General features: G+C 44.0%; 1 protein-coding gene across 5 annotated transcripts in view; it reads left to right on the forward strand.

Moving 5' to 3' along the window:
* NPTN (neuroplastin) overlaps nucleotides 1-18773 on the forward strand; it is a 58922-nt gene that overhangs the window by 32872 nt on the left and 7277 nt on the right. For all 5 annotated transcript variants that reach the window (XR_012765124.1, XM_075431453.1, XM_075431452.1 and 2 more), the window contains exons 3-5: nucleotides 2945-3039; nucleotides 12090-12223; nucleotides 13735-14008. Coding sequence is in view for 4 of the 5 variants with exons in the window: in XM_075431453.1 (XP_075287568.1) it covers nucleotides 2945-3039; nucleotides 12090-12223; nucleotides 13735-14008 (503 nt within the window). In the remaining variant the exon portion in view is untranslated. The remainder of the gene's footprint in view (nucleotides 1-2944; nucleotides 3040-12089; nucleotides 12224-13734; nucleotides 14009-18773) is intronic.

Raw genomic sequence — 18773 nt, forward strand, 5'->3', positions numbered from 1 at the left:
GAGTGGTACAAAAGGTATGTTGCATCAAGATTACTGAAAATTGCACATTATTATTCAGAAAACCAAGTATCAAGGCTGATTTCTCTGTAATCTGTTCCAAACTAGGGTGGATTTTTCCTTTCAGATTCCTCAGTAAAGGAAGAATTAAACTTGCTTTCAGTTTTACTGTCCTGGAGAAGGAAGAAATCAGGTGGGCAGACTGTAATACAGTCACTTTGTTCCCAGTGAATGAAGAGGTGGTAGAGCATGCCACGATCACGGGACAGCTTGAGAACTTGGGAAAGTTTTCATTTGCAATGTAGACCTCAAATTTCTGCTCATTTATAAGCTGCTTTGTTGTATATTGTGGTTTCCAGCTTTTTGTGGCATTTCTTCGTTGCATGTGGTCACACTTCATTTGATCTGTTTGTTCACTTCTAGCTTGATTTGCTTACTTTTTTTTTGATCCAGAAATACCAAATTCACGTAAGCAATGTCAACATAGTTGTAGTTAAAAGAGGTTACTTGATTTCAGCATTTTTTTACATGATTGATTAGTCTTCCGCATTCTACTTATTTTCCTCATAAAAAATAAAAAATATTTCAGGTTCTTCGTGTTTTCAGTCATTAAGATGTGTTGCTTTGCTATGAAACGTAGTTAGTTCATTGAAGTTCAGTGTTGTTTACCATTCAGAAAGCTTCAGAATTTGAAAGTCAAACTGCATACCTTAAAAATTCTGCTTCATGCAACATTACAAATTGAACATGTCTTTCCTAGTTCTTCATTCAAACTTGATGTAAACTGCCCTTGCTGGAAGGCAGCCATAGTCAGAAGGCTCAGAGTTAAGTATTTAGTTCACCAGTTTAATTAAAACTGGGAAATAATTATTTGTAGCATATTCTTTTACAAGCAGAAAGTGCTTGGAAGGGGTTCTGGCCATCCTGTGGTTTCATTCTGGAGACCTGTTCCCTAGTCTATGTTTGTAGTTTGGAGGAAAGTAGTAGTGATTTCCTTCCAAATTCCTCATCAGTCAGTTCAGAGTCAAGTAGCAGGTTGCTGAGCTAAACTGAAGAAAATGGTCTTTTGGGTGTTTCTGCAACTGCTGAAAAGCCTACGTCTATGAAAACTGGACTCTTCCTAAAACCCCAGGGCTGAGGGAAGTTGTTGGCTAAGCAAACTTGTTTGAGGTGCTTGTTTGTCTATAAAACTTTGCAGCTGTATCAGCTTACACTTGCTTCAATGATTTATGGTAATAGTCCTCTAGTAGAGGCTTCCATAGTTTTGCACTTTGAGAACCTTATGTAGAACTGAAAGAACATCATATCTTACTGTTTTCCCCTCCCTTTTAAGCATAGACTACAGTGGATAAAAAGCAGTGGTCAGAGTATGATTATCTACCTGCTAAGGGCCGCAATGCAATTACAGAAAGGCAGGTGTTCTCTGCCTTCCCTCGCTGTTGCGGAGTCTTAGGCTGGCTTAGTCATGGCAATAGCTGCGTGGGGTTGTGCCGCTGCAGCGAGGCGAGAAGTGCGTGTTTGCCAGCCTTGGCCCTCAGCGGCGGCGGGCACTGACCTGCAGGGTTGCCACACGCTTCCTAAGGATACTTTGCCTGCCTGCCACTTAAACAACACTGACCGCTTTGATGTTTGCTACCAAATGGTCATTCTTTCTGTCATTAAGATAATCTTTAATTTTAACTGCGTGAAAAGTGGGTGTATTGTCGTTTATCTGAAAGACGTATTCACTTTATAACTGACTTTAGACTTTCACCGATGACTCTGGAAAGTAAGTGCTGTAAAAACAGTGAGACTTGAGTCAAAGTATTGTGTTAAAATGAGCAGCTTTTTCCGTCTGTCTAAGCAGTTTCCACGTGTAATTAAATTATTTTACTACAGTGCTCTCCTGCAAGGTTTCTGTTCATCTGCATGCTGTTTACTTAATGTAGTTAAAATAAAAATTTAAAAAAACGGTCAAGATGCTTTTCAGTAAAGGGAGGGATGGGGGGAACTCTGCCTTATTTCTTCTGTGCTGTGTGGAGATGTAGATTCTGCGTCATATCATAGTGTGCTTCTGTAGTCTGTCTTTTGTAGGTAAATATCTGAAGAACATATACATAGATCTTTGAAGTCATTTGTGTCCAAAATCTTTTTGAAGGACAGCAAAAGCTGGTGGACTTGAAGCTAGCACCGTCTGGAGTGTAAATTCATCTTGAAGTTTTTGAGGGATTTGTTTTGGTTTGTTTTTTTGGGTTTTTTTTTTTTTTTTTTTGCGTTTGTTGCAGCTCTGGTTTTCTTCTGGCTGGCTTGCATCTGTTTTTCCTTTGACTAGCTGTTGTTGCATTAGTCTTTCCTGATTTGAAGCGACAGCAACTGCCTGTGTGGTGTCTTCCTTCATGAGTTGACCAGCTTTTGCAGTTTTTCCACATCCAGTCTGAATCGGAGAAAACTATTAGTGGAACAGTCTCCTATCTGTTATGGAAAAAAATAAAACCGCTTATGAGATGCCAGTTTCAGCCTTGATTGTATTTGTAGTCTGTTGCTTTGCAATTGGCCACGCTGTGATTTTTTTTTTTCAATGCAGACCATACATACAAATTGTGTTTCTCCCTCAATGGGAGATGATGCCTGCCTGATAGGCAGGGGCTTGAGGAGACTTGCATCAAACTAACTGTAGTGCAGAATTAACAGGTGTCGGGCTCCTGCTTTGCTTTTAAACTAAATTTCCAGCTAAATTGGTACTGACTTCCCAGACTAGAGCTCACCCTTTTTCTAGGCAAACAACATCCTTTATTTCCAGTAGGTATGTCTGTACAACATACCTTGAATTAACAACTAATAGCTCTGAAATACAGTTAAATTATTAAAATAGGAGGTGGGGAGGGTGGGGGGGAGGTTCCTAGCCTGCTCATTTTTGGTTGCTAACACAGTACTTAACACGGCTCATGTGTTCTCTCCCTGTCTGCAGGATTTTGAAGCCCAGAGCAGAAGAGTCAGGGGAATACTTGTGCGTGTTTGTGTTTTCAAACTCTCCTATAGCCAACGCCACTATAGAAGTGAGAGGTACTCTTTGTTTTGTTTTTGTTTTGTTTCTTCTCCCTGAAAGCAAAGTGCTTTCACTGCCTCTGCTATCTCGCTCTGTGTTTGTACAAGAGAGCTAACTCAACAGGTCTTTCCTCATACAGTCACAAGCTGGTGTCCAGTCCTTGGTTATAATTTCAGGGGAAGTCTTGCACGCAGTCCTAAGGGAAAGATCTTGCAGACAACGGGAATATGACCGTTGCACTGGTGGCCTGTACAAAGGGTACTAAAACACCTGCTAGCATGTGCTTCTGTGTTCCTTCGGTAAATCTGGCTATCGTGAGAGAGCATGCCTGCCCAGCAGGATGAAGATTGCTGTAGAATATGGCTGTTCTTGTGCAAAGACAGCTGTTGTTTCCTCCCTGTTTCACAGTAAATGAGGCCATCTGAATATAGTCAATGTACTTTGAGTTTTTCTGTTCAGAATAGGCAAAAAGTAAGAACCAGCATCTCGCATGTGGCAGCTTGGAACTGTTTTTTGTCTGTAGACACTATTTCAGTTGCCAGTAAGGCCTAGGTTCTGGTTAGGACAGATGCCCTGTACCAGAGTGGGGTTTTCTGCTTTCATGCACCCTTCTTTCTGCCTGGTGTATGTTGATGCTCTTCTGATATCTTTAGGACCCTAAAATTGTGGATAGAAAATGCAAAATGTGAAGTAGCCTGAATGAGAATCTCACACTGCAGCAAATGTGCTGTTTCAGAGCTTTACTGTAGTTGTTGGACAAAAGAACATTGTTGTAGACATACAGAATGGAAGTGACACACAGCTGATGGTGTTTTATATGGTATTAAGCTGCTGCCACAATGCAGTTATTTGTTGAGTAACTGTGGAGATGAACTGGCCCACTGCTCTGCAGTAGCTGTGGTTTGCCCCTTATGTGCTGCAGTAAGATGGAACCGATGCATTGTGGCAGCCTGGTTAGTCAGATGAGTTCACGCAAAAACATGTTGAGAAGTCTTGCAACCAGCCTATGTGCGTCTGGGACTATACTGATGCTCATTTTATGAAGGTGTACTGTAAACTTGTTTGAAATCTCAGTTAGCATTACTTACTGTCTTCCTTACAGCCCCAGCTTAAGTGTAGAGCTTCCTCTGCTGCCGTTTGAAAAGAGTGAACGGACAGGAGGATGCTTCACACTGTTTCTTAGCATCCCTGCACCAGTGATGCAGCCTATCCTGAGCTATACTGTGATCATTGCGGTTTGAGTTGAGTACTGCGGAGCCGTAGCAAAAGCTGAAAGCTGACCTCTTTCCTGGGAATTTCTGGTGCCTCGCTGCATGGTCAGGTTTCTGAATCCGAAGTGAGGAAGTAGGAGTAGTTCAGCAGTCTGTGTGAAGTGACAAATGCACAGTGTCATTCTGCACACCAGCTTTCCTCTCCACAAAACAGTATCTTTTGAACCATACAAACAGTTTCCTGGGGAAGACAAATACTGCCGTATAAATAAGCCTTCTGACTGACACTGTACCAAGAAAAGCTTGCTGATTTCCTGTGTCGATTTTAGAAGTTGTTTCCAATGATCTTGTGTAAAACAACCTATCAAAATATACCCGTTGTTTAACCAAATCTGGTGCGGAGGCTAGCTCTGTGAGGAAAAAGGAAATCTAAAAGATGTGCTCATGTGAATGCACTACAAGTTCCTGTGCCCAGCCTGGAGGTGTACAGCGTGTGAACACGTGAGAAATGGACTGGTAGTGATTAAAAATCTGACTGCACTTCTAAAAATAATTACTACCTTGCTTACAGCAACTTGAATTCAGACTTGTACTTCTGGCGAGCTTGTCTGCTGGATGTTCAAGGTACAGAGGTCTAGGAGTTTGTTTTTATTTGGGGGGGGATTTTGTTTGCATTCTGCTTTTATGCTCTAATTGCCAAATCTTCTAATACTATCTTAATTAAGATCTTAAGTACTTTCCTCCTTCTCTGGGTTGCTTTGGGTGACAAACCACTTCAAGAGACAGGAAATTTAACTTTGATAATAGATTAAGACCTTTTTCAGCTTTGTATAATCTCTCTCAGAAGACCTTTTAGAAACATTTGGCTTAGGGCTTCTCTGCTGTCCGGTGGCAGGGACACAGGGTTTAACGTTGTGGAAAGAAAAGCCAATATGCCTGATAGAACTACTGGCACAAAGGGCAGAGGGAGAATAATAACTAATACTGCTAACAACTTTTCACAGGTGATTGTGTATAAATACAAAGGAGTAGTCCTCAGGAGTTAATGACTCAGCATCACTGTTGGTTGGGTGGTAGGACACCTGCAGTTTGCTCAGCAGCCTTAAATCCAGGATAGAGTAACCCTATTCTCCAGCTCCTCCTTAGAGCATCAGAAGAGTGGCTGGTGGGCCTCGAATTTCGCATTGATAGAGGGAAGTACCAGGGCTTGTCTAGGGTGGGAAGTACCTTCTTGTCAAGTCTTCTGCAAAGCAGACTGGAAATTGGAGCACATATATACTTCTAAATGGAAAAGCCGCTTTCCTATCTAACTCCTGTTACTCAGAAAGTTATGTGGTAATAAATTGGGACTGCATTTAAAGCACAAGTCAAAGAGAACTTAGCAGTCTCCTTGCTGTCCTAGTGCTGTACATGAATTCATTCTGATCAGAAAGTGCTCATTTAAGTTACCACTCCTGGAAGAGCCATACAGCTGTACTTGTGTGGTATCACACATATTTTCTTGGATGTAAATGTCTGTGAATAATATCTGTGCTAGTTGCAAAGAGAATACACGGGCTGTTTTTCGCTTTTCAAAAAAAGGGCATTTTCTGTGGTTCCTGCAGTTTGGCATAAATATGCTACGCGTTCTGCCAAGGCAGTTCTTGTTCTTGAAGCATACAGATTTTTGATACTATTTTGTGTGTGGAGATGTTAACCTAGTTGTTAATCAAGGCATATTAATGCATCAGTGATGCATGAATCTTGTTGGACCATGCAGATGCTGTAATTTAATGCTTACCTGCGTGTGTGGCGTGTCACAGTATTTGTGGACACGCAATCGTACACAAAATTTAATTGCTTAATTGCTAGTTGTAATTGTATTGCAATTTTTAACTGCTCATGCACATAGAAGAGTTAGTTCTCACACGAAAGTGCTTGTGGACCAAAATAGTGACTTTCTGACAACTTGTGAACAACTTTAACAAATGCCTCGCAGCAGATGTAATCCAGGATATACCAGTGCCAGTTGCCTTTTATGTAACGATGCCTATTTTCCTCCTGAATCTCTACAAGTGCTGCGTAATGAGATAAAACTGCAGAAACATGAGCATCGCTGTTACAGTTGCTAGGTGTGCTTTGAATTTGAAAGCTGATTTTCTTGGTAAAGGAATTACTAGGGCAGCCCTAATATAGCAGCAGTTGAAAATACTGGGGTTTAGTGTCAGTGTCTCGGAACTCCCCGGAATGGCGTAAGTCTGGCTTCCCTCGTACAGTCGGCTTTTGGATGCAGTGTCTGGTGGAGACTATGAGTATTCTTGCTCAAATTCTCTGAGTTGTTAGGGGCGTTGTGAGAGTGCAGCTCTGAGCCTGAAGCAACGAGCCGAGTAGATGCTGATATCAGGAGGATTCTGTCCTGGAATAGGGATCTGCTCCCACCCAGTGCTTTTGCAATGAAGTCAGCCGGCTGAGAGCATTGCAAGTAACCAGCTCGTGATGTGGTTATCGTCAGCAGGGACTGTGACAGTGATCCTGCCAGGTCTTAGCTAAGACACAGTGCGCTGTCTACTCCCTGTCTGGAAGTAGGCTTTTTATTTTAATTGCTCTGGTGCCGCACAGTGGAAATACCTGCAGTGCTTTTGCTGTGGTGTTGTGATGCTGGAGCTCTGAAAACTTGAAGATTAAAAGAAAAAAAGAAAATCTGCCTCTGCAATCTTTCTGCTCTTACCAAGATATTGGGGGATGGAAACAAGTTTGTGTCTTCTGATACTCCACAAACCATTATCCAATGCAGAGCAGCGGCAGTGAGAACCAGATGGGGAAGAACATGCTTACAGTTCCCTCTGGCTGCCCAAAAATAACACAAGCATCAAGAGGGGTGTTGATGTATGTAGCGTGGCTGATGGAGGGCATCTGTTCCCTCTGCCCTGCCTTCCCATCAAAGGCTCCCTTCTTTCCAGGCACCTGGACAGGTAGAGCTTTTTAATGCCGCCTCCTGTAAGGCCTTTCTGCCATCATTGCCTCAGGGATTCTTCTGACTTCCCTCCTCATCCCTTGCTCATTTTGCGCCTTCCTCTTCTCTCCTCCCCAGCTGCTATTGATTTCCCAATAGCCAGTGCTCAGACCAGTCCTGTTCGCTGCTTCTGAGACACATAAAACTTAGCACTTTGGAAAAATGCTTATTATACCCCCTGACTTCAGCTGAGCCAGGGGCTCTTGGTTCACACGCGATACCTGCACTCAGAATGTTACACTTCCACTTTCACTCTGGCTCCGGCCCAAGCAGCACACTGGAAAAAAAACAGTTATTTTAGCAGCCTGGGAAGATCTTGGTTTCTTGACTCCTGGCTGTCTTAAGAAACCTCTGCAGCAGTTTCACAATGCTGTGCCAGATACTAGTTAAGAAACCGGGCATTCTCTTAGCACAACGGCATCTTAGAGCGGTGCTAAGCATTACATAGAAAATGCGTGTCACGTTCTCTCTTCTCGCAGTACCTGTGGTGTGCTAGCTCTCTGCCCAGGCTGTAAAAGTAGGCACAGGTTAGAATTATAATGCAGAAAAATAAATCTTCCAGAGCCCTTTTACTAGGTCACCCATAAGACGTAATAGTTTTTAGATGCAAGAATATTTTTAGGTGCTTTTGCCCTTGCTATATTTTTGTCTTTTAATGGGACTATGTGAAGGGGTTTTGTTAACTGGGACATGGTTTGGAGGTGCTGTGCATATATTAGTTCTCCTCTCCTTTTTAGTAATGCTAGTAAAATGTCTTGAAAATACCTGGAAATTAAGGGGTGAATACCTCCTGTATATCAAGAAAAGGCATTGCATGCCCAGGAACAAGAAAAAAAACCCCTATTTTCAGGGCTAGATTAAAAGCATAGCGTTCAGACAGTTGCTGCATGGTGTGTTTTGTGCCTGTTGGGTACTTGAAGCATGGAGGTCCAATGTTTACTCTGGCACAAACCCCCTTTCTGTTGTGATTCAGTTTAAAACTATCAAAAGAATGATGCTTATCAGAAATTTACTCTTAAGTCAAGAATGGCTAAATTTGGGTTTTGTGGGGGTTTCTTTGGTAGCCATTAATTTAGACTAGCCCTGCCTCTTTTTTCTCTTGCATATGCTGTTTCAAGCAACCTTACAGTATTTAGTTTTCCTGTTTCACAATGTGAGAATAAAAAAATTGGGTTTTTGTATCAGAGGCATTATCTTGGTTTCAGTGTAGGAGCCGACATAGCCTGGCTTGCCAACATCTCCATGGCCAGCTGTATGTGAACAGAGATGTGGATTCTGCTGCTTGAAAGCTGAAGTGAAATCTAAATCCTTTCTGAACAAAACCTGCTTCATTCTGTGCTTTATCTTGTTACTGACACCAGAGCAGAATGGCATACCAAATATCTTGACTTGAAAAGCTTCACAGGAAGACATTGCTCTGTTGCTAAATCTGTGATTGAGGTCAGTTGCACTGATGCTTATATCGTAGTTTGTGCAGCAGAACACAGTCCAACAGTTTGATAGAAAAAGTGGTGGAGTAATACCTCAGCCATGTCTTGAAACTGGCTAGTGTCAGATGCCCTGAAATATTAATATTCCATGTAGTGCTCCCCTCAGACTGCGTACAAAAATAGTCCCTGTCCTAGTAGAGCTGGAAACGACTGCTGCATAACTGTGCCCAGCAAGGAAAGAGCAGAATGTGTTCATGTCACTTACGCTTTCATTGGGATAACCTAGTGAAGATGTCCTCTTCTTAAAGAAATATAATTATCTCTTGGCTGTAGGAGAACACTTAGGTCACCCTGCAGTAAAAGTTACTGTGTCCTAGAAAGCTTTCCCTTTTTCTTTCTTCTTTCTTTCTTTCTCTGTCAGCAGCCTTATCAAAAAAAGTGGGGCAGCTGCAGAGTGCTGAGTGACTGTACCCTTTTCCCCTGCAAGGTCCCGCTTTGACTCGCTGTCTGCTGGTAGATGGCAGTGAAAAACGGAGTGCTGACAGATAGAGACTGTGTGGGGCTTCAGCTTTAAGCAGATGAAGCCTATGTCGTCTTTTCCGAGTGGGGGTAACTTGGAATCGCCTTTGACAGCCCGTCAGTGCCAGTTTTGGGACTGTCACCTTGCCGCCTTAGGTCTGTCTCTTGGGCTCTGCTGCTGCTGGCCTTTCGTTTGCATTAGGTTGGAGGCGAGCTCTGCGTGTTGTCCTCAAGTAGGCAAAAGCCGCAGGGAAGCCATTGGGCTTACCTAGCTCCTGCCCAAGGGAACTTTCCAAGCCTAGCAAGGAGGAGATGGTGCCTTTCAGTAGATCACGAGATGAAATTCGCGTTTTGTTGAACCAGCATCTTTTGGAATAACTGTTACATTCCTCTGTGAGGCTGCAGACAGTGCTTTGAAAGGATCTTGCCGGTGCACACTAATGCTTAATATCCCCAAGATGTAATGCAGTGCACTCAACCCTAAAGGTGATTTATTTTCTGCTTGGAGACCTTCAGCTTGAAAACTTAGTTTCTTGCAAGTATTACTGCCCTATGTAGGCACAGGTTCTGTGTGGTCACTTTGCAAGCGTGGAGTGTTCTTTCCTTCCCAGCTTGCTTCTTTTTTTTGTGCCTTCCAGCTTCTTTTTGCAGAAGGCCGGAGAATTTTCATCTGATGTCTTCGTTCAGTTTGTGTTTTATGGCTCTCGCAGTATGTTCATGAGTGACAGGTAAAGACGCAAAGATAAATAAAAACCCCAGCACCTTGTTATTGTACATCATAGTTATGGTCAGCATCATCTTGCAGCCAGTTGGCATTTGTATAGCTTCATCCACTGGTCTTACTACAGTCCTGTATATTGAATATTCTTAGCAGAGCCACTGTTTGCCTGCGTGGATACTTACTGACTTTGATCAGGTACTTCCTTCACCTTCTTTCTTGTGGGATGATACAACTGTAGTATTTTTCTTAGGTTATGAGCTCCTTTTCAGCTCCCTGCTGAAAAGATGTCCACTTAAAAATCAGAAAAAAAAAAAAAGAACACATGTTTAACATACTTCAAAATATTTTAAAGTGGCATAACTTCCTTAAGGGTTCTACCAGAAGTCCTGGAGTTAGTTTGACTTTCTGGTGGGCAATATCTCTGCCAAGGAACTGGCCTCTGCATCCTCTGTCACAGCATCCAGCGTGGGGAAGATCTGTTCAGCTGGTCAATGGCGTACTGACAGCTCTGGCTGTTGCTGAGTTGGAGCAAATCATCCATTAGAAAATGCAGCTAAGAGTTAATAATTCTGTAAGCATCAAGTGTGTGTTTCTTTGCATGGCAAATGGTGAGAACTTCTGCAAAGCTCACACGTGTGGTGGAAATCCTGTTTGAATTTACGTAGGCATTTTGAGAAAGGCCTGGGTTGATCAGCCTCTCCTAGTGGCATCTTTCCAGGCGAGTACGTGCATACTAAGGGACACTGTGGCTTAGGTATTCTTACAACCATGATTTTTCTGTTGTTCAGAAGCTTATTTTAATTCTGCCTCTGACAGTATTATCAATCAGCTGCATTACTGTCCAAAAAGAATCTTGCAGGGGGAAGGCATGGCATGCTTTCTACATTTGAAAAGCCCTTGCCTTTGAAATATAATAATTCATTCCTTTAGCACTTAAACTTGCCAAACATTTTCCCAAAGAGCTGTGGTGTAATTTTGGGGTTGTCCTATTGCACAATATGTTTTGCATGTTTTTGTTCACTGCAACTGATGACAGCTGTGAAATACACTTAATTGTTTTAGTGCGCAGCTACAGATAGTCTGTCACAAACCTGTGCTCCCACCCCATACCTGTCTGCAGGGGTTGCTAGTGGTAAAGGGAATTTTCCTTGGATAAACCCTTACCAAGAATTCCAGCGCATGGGAGTCTCTTCCTGGAGCACTCAGGCTGGACGGGGACTGGATTAACAGATCAGTGTCCTGCCATCACACAGCAGGCCACGTGTGATGTAATTAGCAAGCTAGAAAGCGAATGGGCTTTAAAGGTGGTCGCTACGACACCAAAGCCATCTGCTTAAGCGAAGATTCAGCTCAGGCAGCCCATTGATCCACCATAATCTCTCGTGAGGTATTAGGCTGCAGCGGACTGCTGTGACAAATGTGGCGAACGGCAGTCTTGTTCTTTATAGATAAATTAGTTCAGAAGACCCTCTGCTGATATTCAGGGCTGTGTTTTGCTTGTGGCTGCCCAGCTTCACCTGCAGCCCTCCTTAGAATAGATATACTTGTGGGTAGGCTGAATTAAATGATCTTGGAGGGATTTTGGCTGCTGCCGCGTGACAGATACCCAGCAGTACCCAGGAGCACGGTCGCTGTAAGGTGTAACAAGTCACAGCGCGTCTGTGGACCAAATCTAAAATCTTGCTACAAGGAAGAATGCCTTGATTCAGCTTACAGAAATTCACGCTAAGACAGTATCAGTTCAGAGTCCTGACGCGACGGGCAAGTTGTAACCAGACTCTTTGACAGCTCTCTTTCAAAGCTGAAGGTACTTCAAAGCCGCAAGGACCTTCGGAGTGGCGGGGAGGGAGATGTGGATGTTCTTCAACTTCCTGCACTGGGGAACAGCTGGGCCATTTTAGTTTGGTAGGTTTGTGGTAGATAGCTCAAGTCTGATGCTGAGATTTCTCCCTTGCCCCTCAGTTTGTCTGGCAGACCAAACCTGAAGGACATCTGTGCAGATCTTCAATTGAGGTGCTACTTGGAGAGACATAGGAATCACAGTTTTCCTTCTCCGAGATAGGCTTGGTGTGGGAAAGGCAATAGCTTCCAGGGAACTTGATGCTTATTTTCTGTTCAGATTCTGAGAGCTTGAAACAACTCTCTCTCTAATGAGCAGCTTGTAAACACTGAGGTGTTTTGTTTTGTTTCGTAGCTATTCCTGACATCACTGGCCACAAGCGAAGTGAAAACAAAAATGAGGGGCAGGAGGCACTCATGTACTGCAAGTCTGTGGGCTTCCCCCATCCCGAGTGGGTGTGGCGCAAGAAGGTCAATGGAGTATTTGAGGTAAGAAAACTGGCGTGTCGGGCATGTATTAACCTGCCAAAACCCCCAGTAAGGAAGGAAACGAGTGCCTTGGGCTTAGGGGTATACTGTTTAGGGTGCCTTATAACTTCTTGAAATGCAGTTCCTCAAAAGCCTGCCACGTTAATGAGTGAAGCTGCAATTTCTCAGCAGCAGTATGAAAAGCGTATTTATATTGTTGCTGTGTGAACAGAGCTGCTCATTGTGTTGCTGCTGGGCAAAGTTATGAACTGTCCAGAAAGACAGGATGTTCAAGGTATTTGCTCTAAATTGCAAAACACGAGCTATGAAATGTGAGTTTAAAAATGCATTTGGTTATAGATTTTTCAACCTGTTTCCCAGTTTTACTGTTTGAATTCACAAGACTTAATGTGAGGATGTAGCAACAGCTATTAGTGTTTGATCGTATTTTTTTCTGTGTGGCAACTGATCTAGTGAGCAAAAAAACTTGACCAGCAATTGGAATAGCAGAAGAGAAGCTGGAGGTTGCCAAGTCCTCAGCCCACTTATTTTTTACGTTGCTGTATGATCTGCCAGAGAGGTAGCAATTTGATTGATAGGTGAAGAAAAAAAAGTTAAGCAAATAATAGTATGGATTGATTACTCACAGTTAATTGCAAACTTAAATTTTTATGGGCAATGCTGTATGAGTGACTTGCCAAGTGTTGTCAGTCAACAGAGGTCCTCTCTTGTGGTGTGCAGATTTCCCTTTACACTGTCTTTCTGGTGAAATTATTTGATATATTCATCCAAGATTAACTTTCAGGAAGATCAACCATCCATACTTTGTCAGAGTTTTGCCCCTTTTTAATTCTTTAAACGTAAACAACTCTGGAAGTCTCTCTTTCAAATGTAGAAGGAATACGGTGCCTCGAATTCCAGTAAATATTCCTGAAGTCAGTGGCTTAGACTGCTCTGACCACAAATCCGTGAGCAGTGCGTGTTTCTTTTAAAGACATAGCAGAGGCAAGATTTTATTAAGGCCGTCATACCTTAAATAGTTAGCTAATGTGGTGTAGAATAATCTTAACTGGTACTGCTTTTTGTTCTTTTTCCCCTCTACGTTTGTTTTGTCCCCTGCTAGGGAGCGTATCCTCTCTGCTGGTACTTGTCTCATCTGTTTAGGTCAACCTATTTCATCTTATTGCTGTAAACCGGTGAGTGGAGTGTAGCAGTTTCTCTTGGAGCAAAAGGCTGAGAAGGTGGTAGCTTACGCGATCACAACTGCTGGCATTTCATGGCTGATGCTGTTAAAGTAGGAAAAAAATACCGCTTGTCAGTCAAGCTGGCATTGTTTTGTTGTTGTTTTGAAGCACAGCTCACTCTGGTGCAAGGTGCAGAATAAACGCTGGCAGTGGGCTTCTTGGTTGTGTTAAGGAACCGGCCTCTTTGCAGGAATCCCTCAAATCTCTTCTAGTTTCCATGACATAGGTATGAAAAGCACTAGAACTTACTAACGCTCTTACTCTTTTCCACTTTTCTCCTTTTATCAGGACATCAACAACTCCTCCGGCAGATTCTTTATTTCAAATAAAGACAACTACACTGAACTTAGCATCACAAACCTACAGATAAACGAGGATCCTGGCGAGTACCAATGCAATGCAACCAACCTGGTTGGCTCTGTCTCGGTCACAACCATCCTCCGTGTCCGCAGCCACTTGGCTCCCCTCTGGCCCTTTTTGGGGATCTTGGCAGAAATCGTAATCCTCGTTGTCATCATAGTTGTTTATGAGAAAAGGAAGCGGCCAGATGAAGTCCCAGACGGTAAGTATGCTCAAGCCACTTGTAAGGAGGAAAAAAAAAAAAAAAAAAAACAAAGCGAACTTGTGGAAGCAGAACAGAGTGGGGTTTGGGGCGGGAGGGATCAGCAGCGCAGTTCATTTAGCTCTGAGCTCTTTGCTTTCTCCTCTGTTCCATCTCTGAACGTTGAGCCCAGCAGGCGCAGAGGGGCTGAGTGCTGTGTGAAGTCCTGACACTGGATTTCCCAAAGATCTCAGGCTGTGGGGTGGGAGGGTGGTTATTCCAATATCTTTAAAGCTTTTCTTGCATGAGGGGTCTAGCACTCCTGTCTCTTTCCTACTGTACTAGCCCAGAGAAATCCTGCACGTCAGCCCTAAGGAGCGTAGGGCAGCACAGGGGGAGAGCCAAAAGCACTCTAATTCATGATGGCACTTCCTCATCCCTGTGGCATCTGGATTGGACACCGGGCAGGTTTTTTAAGGAAACATTACACTTAAAGGGATTGGGACTGCAGAGATGCTTCAAAAATAAACATGTTTTCGATGTTAAAAGAGTTGGGGGGTAGGGTCTTATTTTGGTGTGTAACTGAGTTTGTATTTAAGGAATGCTCTGGAAACTGTATCTAATTGTAATAGCCACTGAGTTATATTTTCTAAAGATTAGGTTTTTATTACTAGGTTTGATGGTAGCACTAATTAGTTAAATCGTGTTTGGTACACAAAAAAAAGTAGTAACCATTTCATCTTTGAGCTTCTGCATACCTTCCTCTGTAGAAGACAAGGGAAGGGGCAGTTTGATGCTAAAATGAGTATTTGTAAGAACCACACTGAGAAACAGGCTTTAGTGTGACACCTAGCTGCTTACTACAGTGTTTATCAAGCAGACCTCTCCAAAGAATCCTTGTGAGAAGCGGCTGCTGTGCCATCGCGCTGTAGGAACATGACGTGTCTGAGTAACAGGTGCTTTAGGGTGTGTGGAGGGCAGTGTGCTGAGTCAGCACGGGATGCACCGAATCGTTAGTGTCTTCCTGGGCTGGACAAGCCGCTGCTCTGGCATGGTAGATAACCTCCAAAGGTAGCTGTGGGCGTAGCGTGTGCAGCAACGGCTAGTTGTTGTCGAGCTGCACGAGGGCTTGGTAACAACGCAGCATGATGTTTGCCTTGGGCTGAAAATACAGGTGCTGAAACAGGGATCTGCTTGTCAAGTTTGAGCAAAACCAACTTCACGGTTCCTGAGCTAGGTTTCAGAGAACGAAGAAAGAAGGAAAAAAAAAAAATCTTATGATACAGATAATAAATGTTAATACTTTGAGAATGGCTGAGGCTTGGATCACTCCTGTAGCAGATCAAAACTGTCTTAAATAGCGCATACCTAGAGGAAACTAGCTTTTGATCTTAACCACTTGAGTAGCATTTACTAACTGCTTATAGAGCATGCATTGAGATCGAGGTGTGTTAAGCTGTGTAGTGCATGTTCCTCTGCATAACTAACAGCTTCACAGTTGCTAAGGGGTTTATACTGCCAGCAGTTTGTCCTCAAAGTGGTTCTCAACCAGCCCAGAAAACTTCGAAGGAGGCAATTCAAATGTTCTCTTGCACGTCTCCCGTATTGCTGTGCCACGCTGGGCCGACTTTGATGTCGGGATGGCCAGGGAGAATCTCACCTCTTTGGTGGCTGTTCGCAGTTCCCCACATCTCCAGAATTTTATTTGATGAGGTTTCAGAAGGACCAAAACAAGATACCAGATTGTAGTTTGATATGTCAGTATTCATGTCAAGCAGCGTCAAATGGACTTAATCCAATAGAAACTGGCTTTAACTTGACCAGGTCGCAGTGCGACCACCACGTTGGTGCGATTAAGCACACGCTGGAGGTGAAGAGTCTGCTACCCGTTTGTTTCAAAAGCTGAAGTTTTCCTGGCTGGTCTGGCTGCTCTTCAGATGCCTGTGGGATCCAGGCTCATCATCTCTGGTGGAGGTCTCCAAGATGATGAGCCAGGTAACTGAGGTTACCAAGTTTGCTTGCTCAGTCTGCTGTTATTTTAGAATCATAGAATCTTATTTTAAAGGCAGTAAGCTTGAGTCCTGGAGAGCCATGTGCCTTTGTGGTGGACAGATATCTTCTCTGTCCACTTTCTTGGAGGGCAAACTCCGTGCCACAGTCAGTACCTGTGTGTTAGGTTTGCCTGGATGAAGAGACACAGTTGCCATAACATCTCAACTAAAGGCTGACTGGAGTCCTGCGGTCCCTTGAATACTCTTCCATTTTCTGTGACGGTATTTGAAGCTTGCTGTGGTATCGTGGGGGTGAACACCCCGTAAGCAGGGTCACTTTACAAAGGCACACGTGAGAAGTCGTCGGTAGTCTGATTTCCACACTCGGATGTTTTACTTAGGTTATTCTGAATTTTATTATTTTAAATATGTTGTTATGAAATGCCAAAGTTAATGTTTCAATGCAGTGGTATGCTTATTTGGAATTTAAACTCTCTGCTTCCAAAATCATACATCCGCCTCTGCATGCTGCAGTGAGCTGTAGTGGGTAACATCAGTGAGCCTATAGCTGAGCCAGCAACTCATGCAGATATTAGTCTAAACACCATATTACTTAATGTAAATATTACTTGGCAACAGCTGTGATCTCTCTCAACTATTGGCTGGTTTTCCAAATTGTTTTTTTTAGTATCGGTTTTGATGTGCTAAGCGTTAAGGACGAGGGTTGTGGTTGTGCCAGATCTTCGTGTGAAGCTGCTGCAGCAAGAACGATTGAGCTGTTGGTGCCTCATCGCTAACGGGGGAGAAAACTGGTAGCTTTAGCAGCAGAGTAACCTCACTGATGGCCCTTCTTGCTGGGACATGAATTTTGTCCTTGGACCACTCCAGATTTTTCCATAGACACTGCAATTCCTTCATATTCCCCACCATCACCCCTCTCTCCGTCTTTCCATGGCAGAATAACTCGACGCTCTCTTGAACCACTAGATTCCTCCAGTGATGTTTCTTTGCTCTGGAGCAGCAGGTAGAAGCAGCCAAAAAACCCCAGCCACATTTGAGGATGGATGGCTGTTTTGCATCGTTCTTTGGACCGCTGCCTAGTGGATCGTTACTGTTCGGCTTGGCATGTCATCCTGCTGCAGGCTGGCTGCTGCGGCAGTTAAGGTGTCTGCTACCAGTAAACAGCGTAAATGTTGGGGTGCAAGCCTTGTGCCTGTAGCCTCTCCCCTCTGCAGTGCTTTGGGGTGGCCCGTGGGGTGCCGTAAATCCCACTTTGGGAGATGAATCTCCCCTGTCCCGCCAGGCTTTCTTTCCCCTTGGGAATCCTCTGATGTGCTGGTTAATGCCTGTCCTGTGGAGAGGATCTCAGGGGTGAGGACTTCTGCATAGACCTCGTGCAAAGGGGACTGAGGACACTTCCAGGATTTCTTAAAAATATTTGGAGGAAAACAGTGATGCGAAACGTGGTAACTTCCCCCTCTATACAGAAAAATCAAAGCCTTTCTGGAGCTGAAGGAACTGTGAAATCAGCAGTCTGGAAGTACACCTGCAGCCTGTGCAGAGCCTGGCTGAAGAGAGGGCAGGATGGAATGTGGCTGAGCTGCGTTTATCTCAGGTCTTGCTGGGAGGTGCTGGTGCCCACGCTGAGCTCTCACCTGATGTGGTGTCCAGGTGACACTGTTTCTAGGTCTGGCTTAGTTAAGCCTACCCAAGTTACAGGCAGCCCTTCAGGGTGTGCTGCCTTCGTCCCCTCAGACAAAACCAGCCCGAGCAGGATTGCTCCAGACCCCATTATTGAGTAATGGGTGTGCTGAATTTGAGTCCTTTGAGCTTTCTCACCTGTACTAGCCTGCCTGCACCATGGTGCTGCCTTGCAGAAACCGCTCGTCTTGCTGCTCTCTTTTTTGGAGAAATGTGTTGGACTGCTTAGTGCTTCCACATCTCCAAAGAATCCCCCAGCTCGGTGGAGCTTAAGGCAGTGAGACAGGATATTGCGAGGGTCCCCCGTGACTGACGAAGAACTGGATTTAGAGCAATATGACTTTTCTCAGATGGATAACCCTTCGCCAAACCAGATCTGTAATTTCACTGGTTTTATTTGCAGTGGGTTTGCAGACACACAAGGGGATATTTGTAAGGACTTCACAGAAAAGCAAGTGGTCTTAGAGCTGTGTCAGCCTAAAATAAAAATAAGCAAGGCTCGAGGGCTGTACGTTTTGGCGAGTCTACCCAAAGAAGTGCCAAAAAAGACTTCTGATAACTGATGCTAAACAGAAGCACCCAGTTACTAGTGGGAGACAGGACTGTTTGGAGAGAAACATTATCTCTGTCCTGGAAGGTGTCTGGGATGCTTTCCAGAGCGCTTGGGAGCTCTACCTGGCCAGCCAAAACAAAGCCAATTGAATTAATTCCCTTTACCTTTCTCTCATCTCCATGTTCCACCTGTCCTGGCATGCCCACTGCCTCGTGTCTCGGCGGACAGGCAGTGACAGCTAACCTAGTTACGCTGGGAGCGGTTCATCTCCATTGACTGTTTAGCTGCAGGGCGAGGCCGCTTCGGTTTCGGCGTTTGGAGGGGATAAAGGGCTCTGTGTTAGAAGACCCTTTCCTATTCGCTGGCCTTACGAAAGGTGTTACCTCCATCTAGAAGCGCTGCCGTGCTGGAAGAGCGAGGACACTCCTTTAACTTTGGCATTTCCTGACTATGGTATTTTCTTGCATGGACCTTGCTTTTTGCCTTCAGTTGAATTGCTTTTTATGCCACGGAACAGGGCTGCTCAGTAGCTCCTTTGCTA

Source organism: Opisthocomus hoazin, chromosome 10 (assembly GCF_030867145.1).
Source record: "Opisthocomus hoazin isolate bOpiHoa1 chromosome 10, bOpiHoa1.hap1, whole genome shotgun sequence".
NCBI lineage: Eukaryota > Metazoa > Chordata > Aves > Opisthocomiformes > Opisthocomidae > Opisthocomus > Opisthocomus hoazin.